This window comes from Aulonocara sp. 'chitande type north' Nkhata Bay, linkage group LG15 (assembly GCF_057382095.1).
Source record: "Aulonocara sp. 'chitande type north' Nkhata Bay isolate Kocher_YH1m ecotype deep benthic linkage group LG15, A_spYH_male_GT1.1, whole genome shotgun sequence".
Lineage (NCBI taxonomy): Eukaryota > Metazoa > Chordata > Actinopteri > Cichliformes > Cichlidae > Aulonocara > Aulonocara sp. 'chitande type north' Nkhata Bay.
In genome coordinates, this window is record NC_141358.1 from 19,242,503 (window position 1) to 19,261,799 (window position 19,297).

Consider the following 19,297-nt stretch of genomic DNA (forward strand, 5'->3'; position numbering starts at 1 on the left):
GCAGTTGTGACTGAACCAGGGCTAATTGTGGGGTCTGGCTCCTCATCCTCTGACCACAACCTCGCCAGAAATGAGGCTGGAGATGTGAAATCTGAATGAGACTGTGAGGGTGAGTGACTAATCCGTGATGGCGAAGAGGAAACTGGCGAGCTGGGGGGCAGTGCCGGCACTGAAGGGAGGGGCGCTGTGGCAAATCTCAGCAAGCCGACACGGACACACTCAGGCTCGAGAGGCAGCGATGGAGATGACTGGTTGTGGGGTTGCTGTGACTGGGAGGTGCTGGAAGCCATTACATGACTCGACAGTTCCTGGGCCCTCTTCATAATAGCCTCAGTGACGTTCACCATTACAAGCTTGCTCTTCAAATCGGGTGCCGTGAGGACGCGGTTGAGGATCGCTTGGATCCAAGCCATCTCCTCCAGACACTCAGTGAGAGCCGAGTCTGCTGGGTCCATGACTGGTCAGATCGTTCTGTCACAATCAGCAGGGCTGACTGTGTGTAGAGTGAAGGGTGGACCCAAATGCAGACAAAAACAAAATGTGAAACATGACTTGAATAACAGAAAACGAGCCGTTTATTGAGGCTGGCAAAATAACTGTAGGCAAAAGGCAAGGCTAACAATAAACTAAACTGGGTGAGCTAAATTAACTAAAAACCTACAACAGGACCATGGACTTGACGTGAGGAAACTTGGCTTGCAAACAAAGCAGACGATCTGACAATGACACACTGAAAACAGAGGACTTAAATACACAGGAGGTGATTAGGGGAAGTGGGAACACATGGAGGAACAGCTGACTGACATGAACCTAATGACAGGACAGGGGAAGTGAAACTAAATACAATGAACAAAGAACACACGACTCCTTCAAAATAAAACAGGAAACACTGAAACTAGACATGACAACACAAGCTTAACAGACCTAACACGTGATGAACGATACAAGAACTCAAACATAGAAACCAAGGAAACAATAAATAACTGCCTTTCCTTAACTAAAGCTAAATAGGAATGACACAAACTAATCACAAATCTAAAATGAGACAAATACAAAATGAACTCAGAGCGCTGGGTCAGAGACCCAGCCTGTGACAGAGTCATCATGCAGTATTCTATCACATGTAAACTTATATCATTAAAAGTACAACTTTCTACTGACAAATAGAAACTTACATTTTTTTTATACTGTCACTTGGCTTCTAAAAGAGCTTTTTTTTACTGATTATTAGGGAGTTCTGGATAAATAGGTTATTAAAAGATAAATATGCTGTAATCTGTAAATGTTTTTTATGAGGTTAGGGTTTCAACATGACGTCAAGAACCACAGAGGTGTATAATCTGGTATAATCCCAGTATAAATGCTCATAAAGTTATTGCCAAACACCACCTCTTAAGAAGACATTCAGATGAAAGGAAAGATTCCGAATGGCAGTCAGAGCTGGAATATTCCACTAAACCTGGTAGTATTTTCGAACTGTGCACGAGGTAAAGATATTGCCTAAGATATATGAGAGAGAGCGAGAGAGAGCATTGACCGTTTACTGTGTTGTGTGTGTATACCAGGAACGGAGATGGAGGGGCAATTCCGGGAGCAGGATTACGAGCATGGGTGTCTGTCTGTTCAGTGACAGGTTGTTTCTCCCAAAGACAAGAACCAACAGACTTAAAAACTCCTTTGTCCCACACGCCATCAAACTGTTTAACTCCTCTCTGGAGGGGAGAGGGAGGGGAAACGGGGACAAATGAGGGGGGAACAACTAAGCTGTAGTGCCTTTTCATTGTGCAATACTTTTTGTTAATAACCAACGGTGCAATAGACTTCAATACTTGAAATGTGCAATTCCCTTGTATTCTCATTCCTATTTATTCTATTTACCCCTTTTGGATACTCTTTATTTATATATGTCTCTGTATTTATATATGTGTATATATGGTATTCTGCTCACATTCTGTATCTTCTTTCGGTGCTGTGCTAACTGTCCGTTGCCATGCGTTTACATGCGTTGTTATGGGTTAACTGTCCGTTGCCATGGGTTAACTGTCCGTTGCCATGCGTTAACTGTCCGTTGCCATGCGTTTACATGCGTTGTTATGGGTTAACTGTCCGTTGCCATGCGTTAACTATCCGTTGCCATGCGTTTACATGCGTTGTTATGGGTTAACTGTCCGTTGCCATGGGTTATCTGTCCGTTGCCATGCGTTTACATGCGTTGTTATGGGTTAACTGTCCGTTGCCATGCGTTTACATGCGTTGTTATGGGTTAACTGTCCGTTGCCATGGGTTACCGGTCCGTTGCCATGGTAACCGGTCCGTTGCCATGGGTTACCGGTCCGTTGCCATGGTAACCGGTCCGTTGCCATGGGTTAACTGTCCGTTGCCATGCGTTAACTGTCCGTTGCCATGCGTTTACATGCGTTGTTATGGGTTAACTGTCCGTTGCCATGGGTTACCGGTCCGTTGCCATGGGTTACCGGTCCATTGCCATGGTAACCGGTCCGTTGCCATGGTAACCGGTCCGTTGCCATGGGTTACCTGACCGTTGCCATGGGTTAACTGTCCGTTGCCATGCGTTAACTGTCCGTTGCCATGCGTTTACATGTGTTGTTATGGGTTAACTGTCCGTTGCCATGCGTTTACATGCGTTGTTATGGGTTAACTGTCCGTTGCCATGGGTTAACTGTCCGTTGCCATGCGTTAACTGTCCGTTGCCATGCGTTTACATGCGTTGTTATGGGTTAACTGTCCGTTGCCATGCGTTTACATGCATTGTTATGGGTTAACTGTCCGTTGCCATGGGTTACCGGTCCGTTGCCATGGTAACCGGTCCGTTGCCATGGGTTACCGGTCCGTTGCCATGGTAACCGGTCCGTTGCCATGGGTTACCTGACCGTTGCCATGGGTTAACTGTCCGTTGCCATGCGTTAACTGTCCGTTGCCATGTGTTTACATGTGTTGTTATGGGTTAACTGTCCGTTGCCATGCGTTTACATGTGTTGTTATGGGTTAACTGTCCGTTGCCATGGGTTATATGACCGTTGCCATGGGTTAACTGTCCGTTGCCATGCGTTAACTGTCCGTTGCCATGCGTTTACATGCGTTGTTATGGGTTAACTGTCCGTTGCCATGGGTTATCTGTCCGTTGCCATGCGTTAACATGCGTTGTTATTGGTTAACTGTCCGTTGCCATGGGTTAACTGTCCGTTGCCATGCGTTTACATGCGTTGTTATGGGTTAACTGTCCGTTGCCATGGGTTACCGGTCCGTTGCCATGGTAACCGGTCCGTTGCCATGGGTTACCGGTCCGTTGCCATGGTAACCGGTCCGTTGCCATGGGTTACCTGACCGTTGCCATGGGTTAACTGTCCGTTGCCATGGGTTAACTGTCCGTTGCCATGCGTTTACATGTGTTGTTATGGGTTAACTGTCCGTTGCCATGGGTTAACTGTCCGTTGCCATGCGTTAACTGTCCGTTGCCATGCGTTTACATGCGTTGTTATGGGTTAACTGTCCGTTGCCATGCGTTTACATGCGTTGTTATGGGTTAACTGTCCGTTGCCATGCGTTTACATGCGTTGTTATGGGTTAACTGTCCGTTGCCATGGGTTACCGGTCCGTTGCCATGGTAACCGGTCCATTGCCATGGGTTACCGGTCCGTTGCCATGGTAACCGGTCCGTTGCCATGGGTTAACTGTCCGTTGCCATGTGTTAACTGTCCGTTGCCATGCGTTTACATGCGTTGTTATGGGTTAACTGTCCGTTGCCATGGGTTACCGGTCCGTTGCCATGGTAACCGGTCCGTTGCCATGGTAACCGGTCCGTTGCCATGGGTTACCTGACCGTTGCCATGGGTTAACTGTCCGTTGCCATGCGTTAACTGTCCGTTGCCATGCGTTTACATGTGTTGTTATGGGTTAACTGTCCGTTGCCATGCGTTTACATGCGTTGTTATGGGTTAACTGTCCGTTGCCATGGGTTAACTGTCCGTTGCCATGCGTTAACTGTCCGTTGCCATGCGTTTACATGCGTTGTTATGGGTTAACTGTCCGTTGCCATGCGTTTACATGCATTGTTATGGGTTAACTGTCCGTTGCCATGGGTTACCGGTCCGTTGCCATGGTAACCGGTCCGTTGCCATGGCAACCGGTCCGTTGCCATGGTAACCGGTCCGTTGCCATGGCAACCGGTCCGTTGCCATGGTAACCGGTCCGTTGCCATGGGTTACCTGACCGTTGCCATGGGTTAACTGTCCGTTGCCATGCGTTAACTGTCCGTTGCCATGTGTTTACATGTGTTGTTATGGGTTAACTGTCCGTTGCCATGCGTTTACATGCGTTGTTATGGGTTAACTGTCCGTTGCCATGGGTTATATGACCGTTGCCATGGGTTAACTGTCCGTTGCCATGCGTTAACTGTCCGTTGCCATGTGTTTACATGCGTTGTTATGGGTTAACTGTCCGTTGCCATGGGTTATCTGTCCGTTGCCATGCGTTAACATGCGTTGTTATTGGTTAACTGTCCGTTGCCATGGGTTAACTGTCCGTTGCCATGCGTTAACTGTCCGTTGCCATGCGTTTACATGCGTTGTTATGGGTTAACTGTCCGTTGCCATGGGTTACCGGTCCGTTGCCATGGTAACCGATCCGTTGCCATGGGTTACCGGTCCGTTGCCATGGTAACCGGTCCGTTGCCATGGTAACCGGTCCGTTGCCATGGGTTAACTGTCCGTTGCCATGCGTTTACATGTGTTGTTATGGGTTAACTGTCCGTTGCCATGGGTTAACTGTCCGTTGCCATGCGTTAACTGTCCGTTGCCATGCGTTTACATGCGTTGTTATGGGTTAACTGTCCGTTGCCATGCGTTTACATGCGTTGTTATGGGTTAACTGTCCGTTGCCATGGGTTACCGGTCCGTTGCCATGGTAACCGGTCCGTTGCCATGGGTTACCGGTCCGTTGCCATGGTAACCGGGCCGTTGCCATGGTAACCGGTCCGTTGCCATGGGTTACCTGACCGTTGCCATGGGTTAACTGTCCGTTGCCATGCGTTTACATGCGTTGTTATGGGTTAACTGTCCGTTGCCATGGGTTATATGACCGTTGCCATGGGTTAACTGTCCGTTGCCATGCGTTAACTGTCCGTTGCCATGCGTTTACATGCGTTGTTATGGGTTAACTGTCCGTTGCCATGCGTTTACATGCGTTGTTATGGGTTAACTGTCCGTTGCCATGGGTTACCGGTCCGTTGCCATGGTAACCGGTCCGTTGCCATGGGTTACCGGTCCGTTGCCATGGTAACCGGTCCGTTGCCATGGGTTACCTGACCGTTGCCATGGGTTAACTGTCCGTTGCCATGCGTTTACATGCGTTGTTATGGGTTAACTGTCCGTTGCCATGCGTTTACATGCGTTGTTATGGGTTAACTGTCCGTTGCCATGCGTTTACATGCGTTGTTATGGGTTAACTGTCCGTTGCCATGCGTTTACATGCGTTGTTATGGGTTACCGGTCCGTTGCCACTCTTCTCTTTCTTTGCTGTCTTAACACTAGGAGTCCCAGGCTTCTACCTTTCTACCTTTAAAACCCACCACCAGCCAAATGGCTGGTAGCCAAGTGGAAGCTAAATTGGCTAGTCATTCATATGTAAATTAGGTTGTTAGCTGGGAATTCTGGAGGGAGGGGAGTCGGGGTGTGTGGATGAGGGGGTGGGGGAGCTGCTAAAAGCTGTGAACTTCCTTTTGTGTTTCATCTTGATGCATTCTCAATCATCCAGGGAAATAAATCTCCAAAAGTCACCAACTTGGAGTGTTTCAGTTTGCCATCTTAGGGAGAAATCAACACACATGGGTGTAGGTCCTTTGTTGCTGAGATTTATTGATAAAAACAGTACAAAAAACCAACCATTTGTACACATATTTACAAATAATAATAAAAAGTGAGTGAGTACATTTCAACATTTTCAGTAATCACTCACAATCCTGGCACTGCCATGGTATCTGTAGTCTGCATTTACCACATGTGTATCTGTAGCAGTGAACACATCGCACAGTGGCATGATTGTTCTTGCATTTGTGTTTGACCTGACACATGGCTCTTTTTCCAGGACTAGGTGTGGAGGGTTGTGTCCGAAGCAACTGTTCTTTTCTTGCCTTCTTCTCAGCTACATGAGAGTGAGCCAACTCTCTTGCAAGCTCCACCACATTTACATATGAATGACTAGCCAATCCACTAGTGGATTGAGGAATTTCCCTGCGAATCTTGTTGACTGTGCCGAGGATGGTGGTTTTCAGTCTAAGAAGTTTTTGCGCAAGTGAAAGCGATGTGAAAAAATTGTCCGTGGTAACATTTCTGCCCTTGTCTAGGAATGGTTCCATCAGCCTCATTACTACATTTTCAGAAAGTCTCTCCCCAATGGGACGATTGGGGTCCTTGCCAAGATATGGGAAGACATTGCAAATGTACTTGGATTTTAGGTCGCAAGCCACCCAAAACTTGATCCCAAACTTGTCAGGTTTACTTGCAATATACTGCAGGAAACAGCACCGAGTCTTTGATGGGAAAAGCTGTTCATCAACGGTGATATGTAGACCAGGGTTGTAGCACGTGATGCAGTTGGTGACCAATGATCCCCACACACTGGAAATTGCAGCGAACTTATCAGTCTTTGCTCGATTTGCTCCATTGTGGCATCAATCAGAACATTGGTATAATGTTGAAATGTACTCACTCACTTTTAATTATTATTTGTAAATTCTTTCGGTGCTGTGCTACTTGGAAACCGAATTTCCCAGAGGAACACACCCGAGGGATTAATGAAGTTTTATCTTATCTCTTATCTTATCTTATAAGGAACAGATATGGAGGGGTAATTCCGGGAGTGGGATTACGAGCACGGGAGAAGCGTCTGGGAGGAGAAAAGAATACTATCACGCACCTTTTGAGCACTGGGAGGAGGACACCACTTATAATAGACACACTCTTTATCTTCAAGAGCTCGGCGCCTGGGTTCACGCTTATCATCCACCGTGACAAAAGATACCACAGTTTCATGTAACCTATGAGAGGTAAGTCTAAACTTCATTTTCTAACAATTTTCTTTTTGCACAAATGTGTCCTTGATCAACATCATCAAAAAGACTTAACAACTCTAGATACCCTATGACCAGGATGAAAGAGAATATACAGAAGGGAAAATCATGGTTCTTTGTATTCCCATATGGAAAAGATATATAAAAATCTTATAAAGTTCTGTCTTGTGTGAAACTTGTATGAAAAGCATACAAGAGTGAAAACAGATATAAGATCCCTTGAAAAATCATATAAATGAAACTTGTATGTTTTGGATACTTACTAAAACATTATATGAAAGTAATGAGAAAGTGGCCTGTTACATGAGTAAATCATATAAGCCTTATATGATTCACTATATGAAGTAGGCCAAATCTTATGCAAGTCTTTTATAAGTTTGTTCTATTTCTTTTCCATATGGGTTAACTCAGTGAAGTATGCATTGTTTGTCTATTTGACTCATTAATGTCAAAGTATTATTTTTCATAGCTCTATATTAAGTAAATATTATTTTGTCTTTAGGTTTATAGAGAAGAGCACAGAGGAACAATCAGATTCATGAATGATGGACACAGAAGACAAGACTCCAGGTACCATACACATTAATGCTGTTATTGTCAACATTTCTGATTTAAAAGGTATTAGATTTTGTATTTGCATGTATTTATTATTCATCTAAAGTTTTATCATAGTAGTTAGTGTTTGCCACCATGAGAATAATTTCAACTGTTCAAAGGATTAAATGTAATAATTTTCTTAGTATCATCAACAATCAATTTACTTTTGGTAAAAGAAAAGCTTCCAGGGCCAGTTTAATGTTTTAAAGTCAAAGGGGACCTGCTAAAAAAGTTGATTAAATGGAAAAGGAAAACAACAATAAACAAAATATTAAATCCTATAAATTAATTAATGTAAATTCAGAAATTTAGTAATTGTTTTTGGTCATTTTGGTCATCTAAGGTGGCAACAAAACAGTGGTTGTCTAATATAAAAGAGCTACACACCACAGTCTGCCCCAGAATTAGTTTCTACTCGACACAACTGTCATGCAGTATTATCACTATTTCCAAAGTTGTGTCACCTGGGCAATTTTAACAAAATAGCCAGTTGAGTTTAAGTTGTGCTACAAGCAACAGTAACCAAACACCAGTTATTGATTATTAAATGGTAAATGGCCTGCATTTATATAGTGCTTTATTTAGTCCCTAAGGACCCCAAAGCGCTTCACACTACATTCAGTCATTCACCCATTCACGCACACATTCACACACTGGTGATGGCAAGCTATATTGTAGCCACAGCTGCCTGGGGCACACTGACAGAGGCGATTTATTAGTCCTAAAGATTTCATAATTTCTGACAGTGTTTCACCGATATAGTCAAAGGAGCTTGCAAAGAAAAGCGTCTGGACTTCTTTAAATTGCTTGAAGACGTCTCACCTCTCATCCGAGAAGCTTCTTCAGTTCCAAGGTCAAATGGTGGGGAGTCCCAGATTTAAACCCAGTGGGAGTTTCCCCCCACAGAGGGACAAAAGAATCAGAATCAGAGTACTTTATTGATCCCTGGGGGAAATTATTTTTTTGTTACAGTGCTCCATTGTAAACCAACATAAACCAACATTAACAAGACAGACAATACTCTAACTAAGAATAGTACAATATATATATATATATATATATATATATATATATATATATATATATATATATATATATATATATATATATGTATACCTAATAAAAGGACCCCCTGATGATCCTCTAATCACATGAGCCAAGGTGTGAAACTGGGTGTGGGTCCCAATCAGCCAGGGTTACGGGTGAGCTCATTGTGAAACCTGGCCCCACCTTATCATGCGATTTCCTGAGATCAGATGGCCCAGGATGTGAGTGGGCGTTAAGGCGTCTGGGGAGGGATCTCAAAACTGGATTATAGATGGCAGAGAGTTGGTGTCGTAAACCACCGCCTCTGTTCAAAGATGGTCGCTCACAGTGGACATAGATGGCTTCTTTCACTCCTCTTTCAAACCATCTGTCCTCTCTGTCCAAAATGTGAACATTGGCATCCTCGAAAGAGTGTCCTTTGTCCTCGATGCAGATGGACTGCTGAGTCTTGTCCTGTGGAGGTGGCTCTTCTATGTTGTGCCATGCGCTTGTGAAGTGGCTGTTTGGTCTCTCCAATGTAGAGGTCTGGGCATTCCTCGCTGCACTGTACAGCATAGACCACATTGTTAAGTCTGTGTTTTGGAGTTTTGTCTTTCGGGTGAACCAGTTTTTGTCTGAGCGTGTTGCTGGGTCTGAAATGCACCGGGATGTCATGCTTGGAGAAAACTCTCCTGAGTTTCTCTGATACACCGGCTACATAGGGGATGACAATGTTGTTGCGTCTGCCCTTCTTATCCTCCCTCGCTGGTGTCTGGTCTTCTTTTCTGTGCCTCTTTGCTGACTTTAAGAATGCCCATTTAGGATAGCCGCACGTTTTGAGTGCTTCCTTTACATGTGTGTGTTCCTTCTTTTTCCCTTCAGGCTTAGAGGGAACATGTTCTGCCCGGTGGTGTAGGGTCCTAATTACTCCAAGTTTGTGTTCCAAAGGGTGATGGGAGTCAAAGAGGAGGTACTGGTCCGTGTGTGTGGGCTTCCGGTAAACTTCGATGTTGAGTTTGCCGTTCTCTTCAATGTGCACGGCACAGTCCAGGAAAGGCAAACAGTTGTCCTTTGTGTCTTCCCTGGTGAACTTGATGTTTTTATCCACAGCGTTAATGTGCGCAGTGAAGGATTCCACTTCTTGTGTCTTGATTTTGACCCAGGTGTCGTCCACATATCTGTATCTGTGGCTGGGTACTCTTCCTTTGAAAGAGCCAAGAGCCTTCCTTTCCACTTCCTCCATGTAAAGGTTGGCTACAATAGGTGACACGGGGGAGCCCATGGAGGTCCTTTTGTCCCTCTGTGGGGGGAAACTCCCACTAGGTTTAAATCTGGGACTCTCCACCATTTGACTTTAGAACTGAAGAAGCTTCTCAGATGAGAGGTGAAACGTCTTCAAGCAACTTAAAGAAGTCCAGACGCTTTTCTTTTCAAGCTCCTTTGACTACGATGACCCGGATGACTGAGAACCTTCACAGACATTTCACCGACATAGTTTCTACATAATTCTAGTCTCTGCGCAAACAGCTAAAGCTAATGATAATGTTCGTTACATTCAAGATACAAAATGCTTGTTAGTATTTTCTCATATCTACGGGGGTATTTCAATTTAAAAAAGAAAATTGTCACTCATTCTCCAGCTCTTCAGTGTTTGCCACAAGAGGCCACACAGACTTAGAACTGTCTCTTATTATTGATTTAAAACCCTTTTTTAAAAAAAGAAAAACTCTGACGCAATAGAACACATTACAAGGTGTTTACAAACAAATAATAATAATGGATTGATATAGCACTTTTCAAGGCACCCAAAGCGCTTTATAATGCTGTTAGATTTGTATTGTTGATTGTCATTTATGCTTAGAAATATTTACTTATATATGCTTAGAGTTTTGTAATTAGTTGTAGATTGGTAGAGGTTTTGATCCTTGATAGTCTGCAAACTTTGTGTGTATTAGACAGCACTTTGGGAGCATGAGAGGTCATACCGTGTCTTATTGTTTTATGGTAGGATTAACGTAGTTGCGTCTGTTCTAGTCTAAGTGCTCTTTGTTTAGATGAACTGCAGGACTTCCTCACCGTGTTATCTAGGATGAACCATCTAGGGTGAGGGGGAGGCTACCCTCTTCCTGACCAAGGATGTTTGACCCTTTGATCAGCAGTCCCCACACACACACACACACACACACACACACACACACACACACACACACACACACACACACACAGGCAAGGTACTCTTTGTTTGTATGTAGACGTCATATGTTAATGAACCTATGCATATTCATGTAACCTCAATAAAAGGACAGTGTATGGGAGAACGGACGAGAGCTACTGGGGTCAAGCGAAGGAACGGTGCCTGTCCGGTTCTCTCCCGTGCACGAGTACCATGAAGAAGTTTGCCTATTTGTGTCTTGCTTGCAGTGTAATTATATTGTCTTAACGTTCCAGCGAATAGGTTTATGCTACAAACCTATCAATGCCACTATTCATTCACTCTCACACACTGGTGGAGACAAGCTACGGTTGTAGCCACAGCTGCCCTGGGGTAGGCTGACAGAAGCGAGGCTGCCATATCGCGCCATCGGCCCCTCTGGCCATCACCAGTAGGCAGTAGGGTAAAGTGTCTTGCCCAAGGACACAACGACCAGGACAGAGAGCCGGCGACCTTCCGGTTACCTTCCCAACCCCCTGAGCCACGGTCGCCCTGATAATAGGTGATTTAGTTATATAAGTATCTTATGAAACAGGAAAATGGTACATCAGTTGCATCCTATCTTTCCTTTATATTCTATTTATGTTTGGAATATTTCATTCACCTAAATTATATCTATAGTTAAATAACAAACATAGTCAACAATTAAGTAACAGATTATAAAGAAGTTCTTTTAACAATTATTGTCTTTAATTTCAACTTCTCTGTTTGTCTTCTTTAGGCCTGTTAAACTTTATCACCAAACTTGGACTGGAAAAATTTTATCCCAACAAGCTGACTCTGCAACTTCTATTAGAAATCAACAAAAGCAACACATATAATCACACTGTTCAAACAGTGGAAGATATACCATGGTGTTTCTTTGGAAGATTGTTTCAAATCAATGCAGAGTGCAGGGACTGTACACAGGTACCGAATAATAACCATGAGGAGGATCTGTTTAATGATCAATATGACCTTGACTTTTGCCCTACAGATGACACTGACGATAGGTTTAACCCAGTTGACATCATAGTAGCACTTTTCAAATGTGCTGACAGCTTCTTGCAACAGCAAATGACCCTCAAGATGTCAATGTGCCAGTTTTCTGTCCCACTGTTGATGCCTCATAGTAAAAATAGTCAGTGTAACCTGATGCTTTGGGCTCTGAGAGACATTGTCAAAGAATGGCTTCCACATGAGTTATCTCAATCAAAACACTTTGTTGAAGACAACATTGTTCAAGCAGATATACCACTCTATTCATTTGTGAGGCTGAAAAACTGCAACCTATCCAAGTCACAGCTTTTAAATATCATTCTCAGCCGAGGTCAACAGAATCACAATTACTTCATTCACAGAGAAATGGAAGGAGGAGCAATTGAAAAGAAAATTGCCAATGGACTGGTTGAGGTTTGTTGGTACCTGCCCAGTGGAAGAGAAAATCTTGACATTTTTCCAGAGCCAGCCGCCTTCGCTAATTTGCGAGGAGACATTTGTGAGTCGCTCACACAATTCAATTTTCTTTACCAAGTATCAACTGCTGTCTTTGTGTTCCTGGACAAAGTTGAAGAACATGAGCAGAAGATTTTGCTTTCTCTACCAAATGTGAAAACAAAACTGTTCTTGGTAGTTGATGTCAAAGACAGGAATGCAAAAGAAGACATATTGTCTGTGAAGGTGACACAAGAAAAATTAGATTTACCAAAATCCAGCATCCAAATTAAACGAGTTTTCAAAAAATATTTGTGCAGCTATTAAGACCTCAAATGTAACCACAATGAAAATAATCAACATGTTTGACAAAGCTGTTGAACTTGGTTTGTCTGTGGCTGAATGCAGGAGTGAAAACCAAGAAAAGGCAGCTGAAGAGATTATGAGGGGCATTGGAGTCCGCAATATATCCGACTACAAGAAGCAACAACTTCCTCTGCAGGGAGATAACTGGAAGAGGTTGTCACAGTTGGAAAAGGAACAGTGTAGATTAAAAGATTTTGGTGACTCAGGACTGGAAGAGTACAAATGTCAGCTCCAGCAAGAAGTGAAGCAAATTAAGAAGGAGCAAAGTACCTACAAATTGTCCAAAGCAATGAGAACTTTTATTGCTAACCTATCTACGAACAACAAGGAAGAACAAAACTATTTCCTAAAATGGATGAAACTGAAGCTTGATACAAAATCACGGGAAAAACTCTCCGCATTGAGAAAGAAATTTAAAGAAGAGTGCAGGAAGAAAGAGTCCGAACTCATTGCAGAGCTGGATCAAGCTTTGCTGGAGAGCTCTTTAGGAATAGAGCATTACATGAGAGAGATGGGGCTGATCTATGAGTTTTCTTTGCACTCACAAAAAACTGTTGATGAAATAGTTGCTCTGCCAAGTGTTGTAGCTAAAATGCTGCTTGATGGATATCCTTTAGAACTCTTGGATGGAGATGCTTCCAATATTCCAGAGAGATGGGTGACAGATGTGCTGATGGAGCTTCATAGGAAGGTTGGAGAGAAGAGCAGACTGTTGGTAGTGTCTGTGTTGGGTGTTCAAAGTACAGGGAAATCAACACTCCTCAACACCATGTTTGGTGTGCAGTTTCCTGTCAGCAGTGGCCGATGCACAAGAGGGGCTTATATGGTCTTCCTCAAAGTTGGTGAAGATTTAAAAACTGATTTGAAATATGACTTCATAGTTCTCATTGATACAGAAGGTCTAAAATCTCCTGACATGGCACAACTAGAAGACAGTTATGAGCACGACAACCAGCTGGCAACCTTTGTCATTGGTCTAAGTGATGTAACCATTATTAACATTGCAATGGAGAATGCAACTGAAATGAAAGATATCCTACAAATCACAGTGCATGCATTTTTGAGGATGAGGCAAATTGGTAAAAAGCCAGTTTGTCATTTTGTACACCAAAATGTTGCTGGTGTTTCAGCTCATTCCAAGTGCATGACAGAGAGGAAACATCTCTTGGACCAGCTAAACGAAATGACCAAAATTGCAGCTAAAATGGAAAAGCAACCTTCTATTAATGCATTCACTGATGTGCTGGACTACAAAATTGACAAAAACCACTGGAACATCCCTGGACTCTGGCATGGAACCCCACCAATGGCACCAGTGAACACAGGTTACAGTGAAGCTGTAGCAGATTTCAAGAAAACTCTTTTGGAAATAATGAAAGATGACAGAGATAGAAAAGCCACACAGATCCCAGATTTTCTCGAATGGATGAAAAGTCTGTGGAGAGCAGTCAAATATGAAAACTTTATCTTTAGTTTCAGAAACACTCTTGTGGCTCATGCTTATGACAACCTTTGCAAAGAGTTTAGTCAATGGGAGTGGGAGTTCAGAAAACACATTTTCTGCTGGCAGACAGAAGCAGAGTTAGAAATCTTAAATACTGACAATGAATCAGAAGTTAACACTTGGGAAAAAGTGGTTCATTCCAAAAAATCTCAACTGTCTGACAAAATAACACACCAACAAAAGCTAATGATGGAGAAACTAATTCACTATTATAAAAGGAAAGACAGAGATGTAAATTTGATAGAGAAATACAAGAACGATTTCTCTAAAAGTATTATTGGCCTTGCCAAAGAAATTCAACAGTCTGTCTCCATTAAAGTTGATTGTGCCCTTCAGCTAAAGATCAGCAAAAAGAAGGCTCAAGATATACAGAGAAAATACAGAGATTTGATTGAAGAGCAGGTCATGCAGCTCTTGGGTAACTACACAAATACATCTCTGTCAGATGAACAGCTGACAGATGTGTTTGAAAAGATGTGGACAGACGCAACAATAAATGTGTGTGGTCTGGAACACCGAGATATCGCAGGATCAGTCCTGATGCAACTGAAAAAAAATTTCTTAAACCGGAAAGTCAACAAGGATTTACAGGACGGCTTAAAAGAATATGGAAAACAGCCATTTAAAGTTAAAAATGTCCATTTAGATTCCTGGTTCAAAATGGTAAAAAGCTGGTTCATACGTGATTGTCAGAGCTCTGCAGACAGTGCAATTGAATCTTGCACACAGTTTGTACTTGATACAGTAAAGACAAATGGAGATTACCATGAGTCTTTCACAAGGGATCTTCTGGAGAAAATCGATAGTTTCCTTGAACACAGTTGCAAATACCACAAAACAAATATACAGTTTGAGATTGACCTGAAACTTCACATTTGTAGCTTTGCCACAAGGCTGTTCCTGGAAATGCACAAAAAGTTCTTGTACAAAAACAATCCTCAAAATCAGCTGGAGAAGCTCAAGAATCAGTACTTGTCAGACTTTCTCGATTTGTATAAAGACAGAGATCACTGCCAACGAAAAGCAAAAGATTTTGCCAGAGTTTGCATCAAACCTGCAGTGGAAGACTATGTCAACAGATCACTGGGAGTAGATATTGTAGATGAGATTGTGACCAGCTGTCATTCAACAGAGTACAGTTCCCGCTCTTATTTCCAGTACAACATTCAGAGAGAATTACTTCAAAAAGAAGACTTTAATAGTTTTGTGAGGTACATCAGTAACTATGAAATGTATGTTAAGAACTGGATTTATAAGCACGTCAAGCAAAAAATGTCAGAGGATGAAACTTTATGCAAACTGAAAAACAAGATCCTGCAGGTCATATTTACAAAAATCACAGAAGCGTTAAATAAGGCATCAAAAGCAAAGGATGGCACTCACCTTGAAGATAACAAGGAAAGCATCATAGAGTTCATCAACAGCATGCACAAATATCTAATTAAGGACATCTTATTATCAGAGGAGGATGAAAAAGCCATCCTGTTTCAAATACAAAGCACATGTTATCCATTTATCAAAAGTCTCAAGACCTCAATAGAAGACTTAAAAGCAGAACTTCAGCAGGAATTCTCAAAATCCAAAGATATTGCTGCAGATTTGGAAAAGCTTCCAATCAGACCACATGACGAGCTTTTCAAGCGGGTGTTTGGTTGTGGACAACAGTGTCCATTTTGTAAAGTGCCCTGTGAGGCTGGAGGGAAAGAACACACTGAGCATCATGCAGCTGTGCATCGACCACAAGGTCTTGGCAGATATAGAAACCTTGACACAGAGAAGCTGGTTGAAACATTATGTACAACTGATGTGTACAGTAGACGTAAATTTCGCAACACACTAACTAAGCAGGAATGGCATCCTTACAAAGACTACAAAGCGTATTATCCAGAGTGGCACATTCCAGCAGATCCTTCTGTAGAAGCATCGGACTATTGGAAGTATGTTTTAGTGAAATACAATGAACAGTTTGCTGAAAAATATGACGCCAAGCCAGCTGATGTTCCACAGGCTTGGAGAAGCATCACAAAGGAACAAGCACTGAAAGGCTTAACAGAAGCATTCAACATGAAATGAATCATGTACAATCCTAACAAATATCATTGAAGAAAACAATGTTAAAATAAGGACTGATGCGCACTTAGGATACAGGACATAATCATTACGAAGATCAGTCCAAATAAAAATGAATCAATACAAATAGTAAATGATTTACTTGGCTGAAAGATGTCAAGCTTTAATATTTTATTTTGTATTGTGTCCTTGATATAAACTACAAATAGTTAGTTTTACCTCTTTTTAGAGAACATTGTTAGCTTTTTCTTTTTATCTTATTTTATTTGCTTTTCAGACTTTTCGATTTTCTGAAGTTTTCCTGTTTTTTATTCATTATTGTAGATGTTTTATATTCACTACAAAGAATATGTAATAACATTATTTTGCAACATGATCATTTATGTTTTTCTTTTCCTCTGTTTTCCCATGATGTCCCATGATGCTTTTCTTTGATGTCAAGGAAAGCCCAGACCTTTCTGTTACTGGGCTTTAAATAGTTTAAATAGTAAAATAGTCACTTTTAAAGAAAGACTTACCCTAAACTAGATTTACTGTCTGCCAACGTTTTTTCTTTTTAACTGCCTGTGCATGTGGAGCAAGTGCTCTAGCATTAGTTTTACATCAACAGAAAATTTTTATCTTTAAAGTCTGTATAATAAATAAATAAACTTTATTTACTTTGAATACACTCTAAGTTTTATGTGCACGAGGTTACTAGTGTTGGCCAAATTAAGTTTTCTGAAACACTGAAGCTTGTATAGAAAAGGGTTCATTACTCAAAGGTTCATTACTTTTTAACACCATCGTCTTTGGTGGCATCTGGTGGCCAATAATATTACAAGCCGCTTGAATCAGTCAGTGAGTGACGTCACCAGACACCGATAAATAGTTTTAAAATGTGTGAGAGAGGTTGGACTGTGAAAGTGAATTGTATTTAAAGGGTTAAAGTTCTGAATTTGAATTAAAATCAAGTCAATGAAAGTGGATTTTTTTAAAGATATATTAATTTTATAGCATTTTGGAAACGTAAACAAGGGGTTTAAAAATAATAAAAATATAAAAAATAATAAAAATTACAGACCTAATATGTTGGTGGACAATTTTGACCACGAACAAGCTGAAAGGGTCGTGATTCTGAACAAACCCAGGGTTAAACTGAACCGTCCGAGTAAGTGATGAGAGGGATTTCACTGTGCAAACATATGTTTTTGTGACGATGCCTAAAACAATATTCTTTGGAGGATGCGGGCATCGATCCCGCTACCTCTCGCATGCTAAGCGAGCGCTCTACCATTTGAGCTAATCCCCCACAGGAGACTACCCCGAGTGACGTCATCATACACTGATAAATAGTCTTAAAATATGTAATGTGTAAGAAAGAGTATTTCAGAGATGAAAGTAAAATTAATTTTGGTTATTGAACAGATATTTTCGGACTTTTTATTCTCTTCTTGGAGACGCAGCACCAAAAAAAAAAAATCACATCCCACAGCATAAACCGCAGCAAATTACAAGAGGGAGGAGGGTAGTAACTTTTACCATTTACTGAAAAAAGCATGGGTCATTTTTGGCCACGAACAAGCTGAGGGGGAGTTTTTATGTTTTTGCTCTCCCTTCACAAAAATAACTATGCATTATAATCAGTGTTGATGTGAATAAATTACATGTCTATTAATGTACTATTAATAATACAAGAAATTCCAGTAGCACTGCAAATATATATAATTGTGAGAATTGAGGTTGTCTTCCATCTAGTGCAGTGGACAATCAAACTGGCTTTGGTCAAAAATGTAAAAATTAATAACTATTTTACATTTATGGAAAGAACTGAAGTTAGTTAAAAGCTTTATGCAGAAAAATGGCAAAATTCATAAAAATAATAAAAATTACAGACCTGGACATTTTTGGCCACGAACAAGATAAAAGGGTAGTGATTTTGAACAAACCCAGGCGGTTAAACTAAACTTTCCGGGTATTTCACTGTGCCTAAAATAAATTCTTTTGGAGGATGCGGGCATCGATCCCGCTACCTCTCGCATGCTAAGCGAGCGCTCTACCATTTGAGCTAATCCCCCACATGAGACTCCGCCGAGTGACGTCATCAGACAGCGAGCGTCTTAAAATGTGTAAGAAAGGTTGGACTTTGAAGCGAATCACCAGCAAATACATATAGCGTATTTCAGAGATGAAAGTAAAATTAATCTGGTCAATCGAACAGATATTTTCGGACTGTGTATTGACGCAGGACCAAAAATAAATCATATCCCACAGCATTAACCACAGCAAATGAGAAGAGGGAGGAGTGTAGTAACTTTTACCATTTACTGAAAAAAGGCATGGGTCATTATCAGCAGAGGTTTGGGATCAAACCAGTGTGAGACCTTGGGTCACCCTGTTTACATGTTTAACTTAATAACTAGAGGTGCAGTACTCTAAGACAAGTCTACTTTAGTGACCTTTACTGATCACACATGTTGTGAACGGACACACGTGGGCTTTGCTTCTGGAAATTATACTGGGATAGTTCCTCTTTTCAGTATTCCTGCTTCTAGCGCTCCACGGTCACGGTCAGCGAGCCTAGGATTCCTGTGATCAACTGTAGACGCCAGTGGGGGATTAGCTCAAATGGTAGAGCGCTCGCTTAGCATGCGAGAGGTAGCGGGATCGATGCCCGCATCCTCCAAATTTATTTAACCGTGAACTAAAAGCAGACAAACACTACAACAGATCACTGCAGGGCGAGAAATCCAATCCTGTCGTATGAAAAAACCCTCTGTGCAGAGAATCTTCGTAACTTCCCGTGAGAAATATCCACAACACAACAAAAACAACTTCGCAAAACAGTGGAGAGAGAGGTGTTTTTCTTATTTATTAATTACCAGGTTGTTATGAGCTTCTTGCTGCCACAGCACAGTTCCGGTCTATACAGATATATGAACAGGTTAGTTATTACTTATATTACTTTTAATACATTACTTCCTTTTAGTTTGGGCAGTGTTTTGGCGTGATAAGGAACCTTTTTAATGCCCAATAAAGCTCA

General features: G+C 41.8%; 2 protein-coding genes and 3 non-coding genes across 5 annotated transcripts; 3 read left to right on the top strand and 2 right to left on the bottom strand.

Annotated features, from left to right (window-relative positions):
* Positions 1–7,596: 7,596 nt before the first annotated feature.
* On the top strand, positions 7,597–12,728 carry LOC147312937 (up-regulator of cell proliferation-like). The gene is made up of 2 exons (XM_086263764.1): positions 7,597–7,657; positions 11,644–12,728. The coding sequence occupies exons 1-2, from the start codon at positions 7,630–7,632 to the stop codon at positions 12,660–12,662; spliced, it is 1,047 nt and encodes a 348-aa protein (XP_086119890.1). The 5' UTR covers positions 7,597–7,629; the 3' UTR covers positions 12,663–12,728.
* LOC147312938 (interferon-induced very large GTPase 1-like) lies at positions 12,649–16,865 on the top strand. The gene has a single exon (XM_086263763.1). The coding sequence runs from the start codon at positions 12,682–12,684 to the stop codon at positions 16,276–16,278; it is 3,597 nt and encodes a 1,198-aa protein (XP_086119889.1). The 5' UTR covers positions 12,649–12,681; the 3' UTR covers positions 16,279–16,865.
* Positions 16,866–17,493: 628 nt separating this feature from the next.
* Positions 17,494–17,566, bottom strand: trnaa-agc (transfer RNA alanine (anticodon AGC)). The gene has a single exon. It is a non-coding gene; the product is annotated as a tRNA-Ala (tRNA).
* A 693-nt stretch (positions 17,567–18,259) lies between these two features.
* Positions 18,260–18,332, bottom strand: trnaa-agc (transfer RNA alanine (anticodon AGC)). The gene has a single exon. It is a non-coding gene; the product is annotated as a tRNA-Ala (tRNA).
* Positions 18,333–18,867: 535 nt separating this feature from the next.
* trnaa-agc (transfer RNA alanine (anticodon AGC)) lies at positions 18,868–18,940 on the top strand. Its single transcript has one exon. It is a non-coding gene; the product is annotated as a tRNA-Ala (tRNA).
* Positions 18,941–19,297: the final 357 nt, after the last annotated feature.

Coding starts and splice junctions, on each gene's coding strand:
- LOC147312937 (XM_086263764.1), top strand. CDS start 7,630: ATGATGGACACAGAAGACAAGACTCCAG. Junction 7,658..11,643: donor CACAGAAGACAAGACTCCAG/GTACCATACACA, acceptor TGTCTTCTTTAG/GCCTGTTAAACTTTATCACC.
- LOC147312938 (XM_086263763.1), top strand. CDS start 12,682: ATGAAAATAATCAACATGTTTGACAAAGCTGTTGAACTTGGTTTGTCT.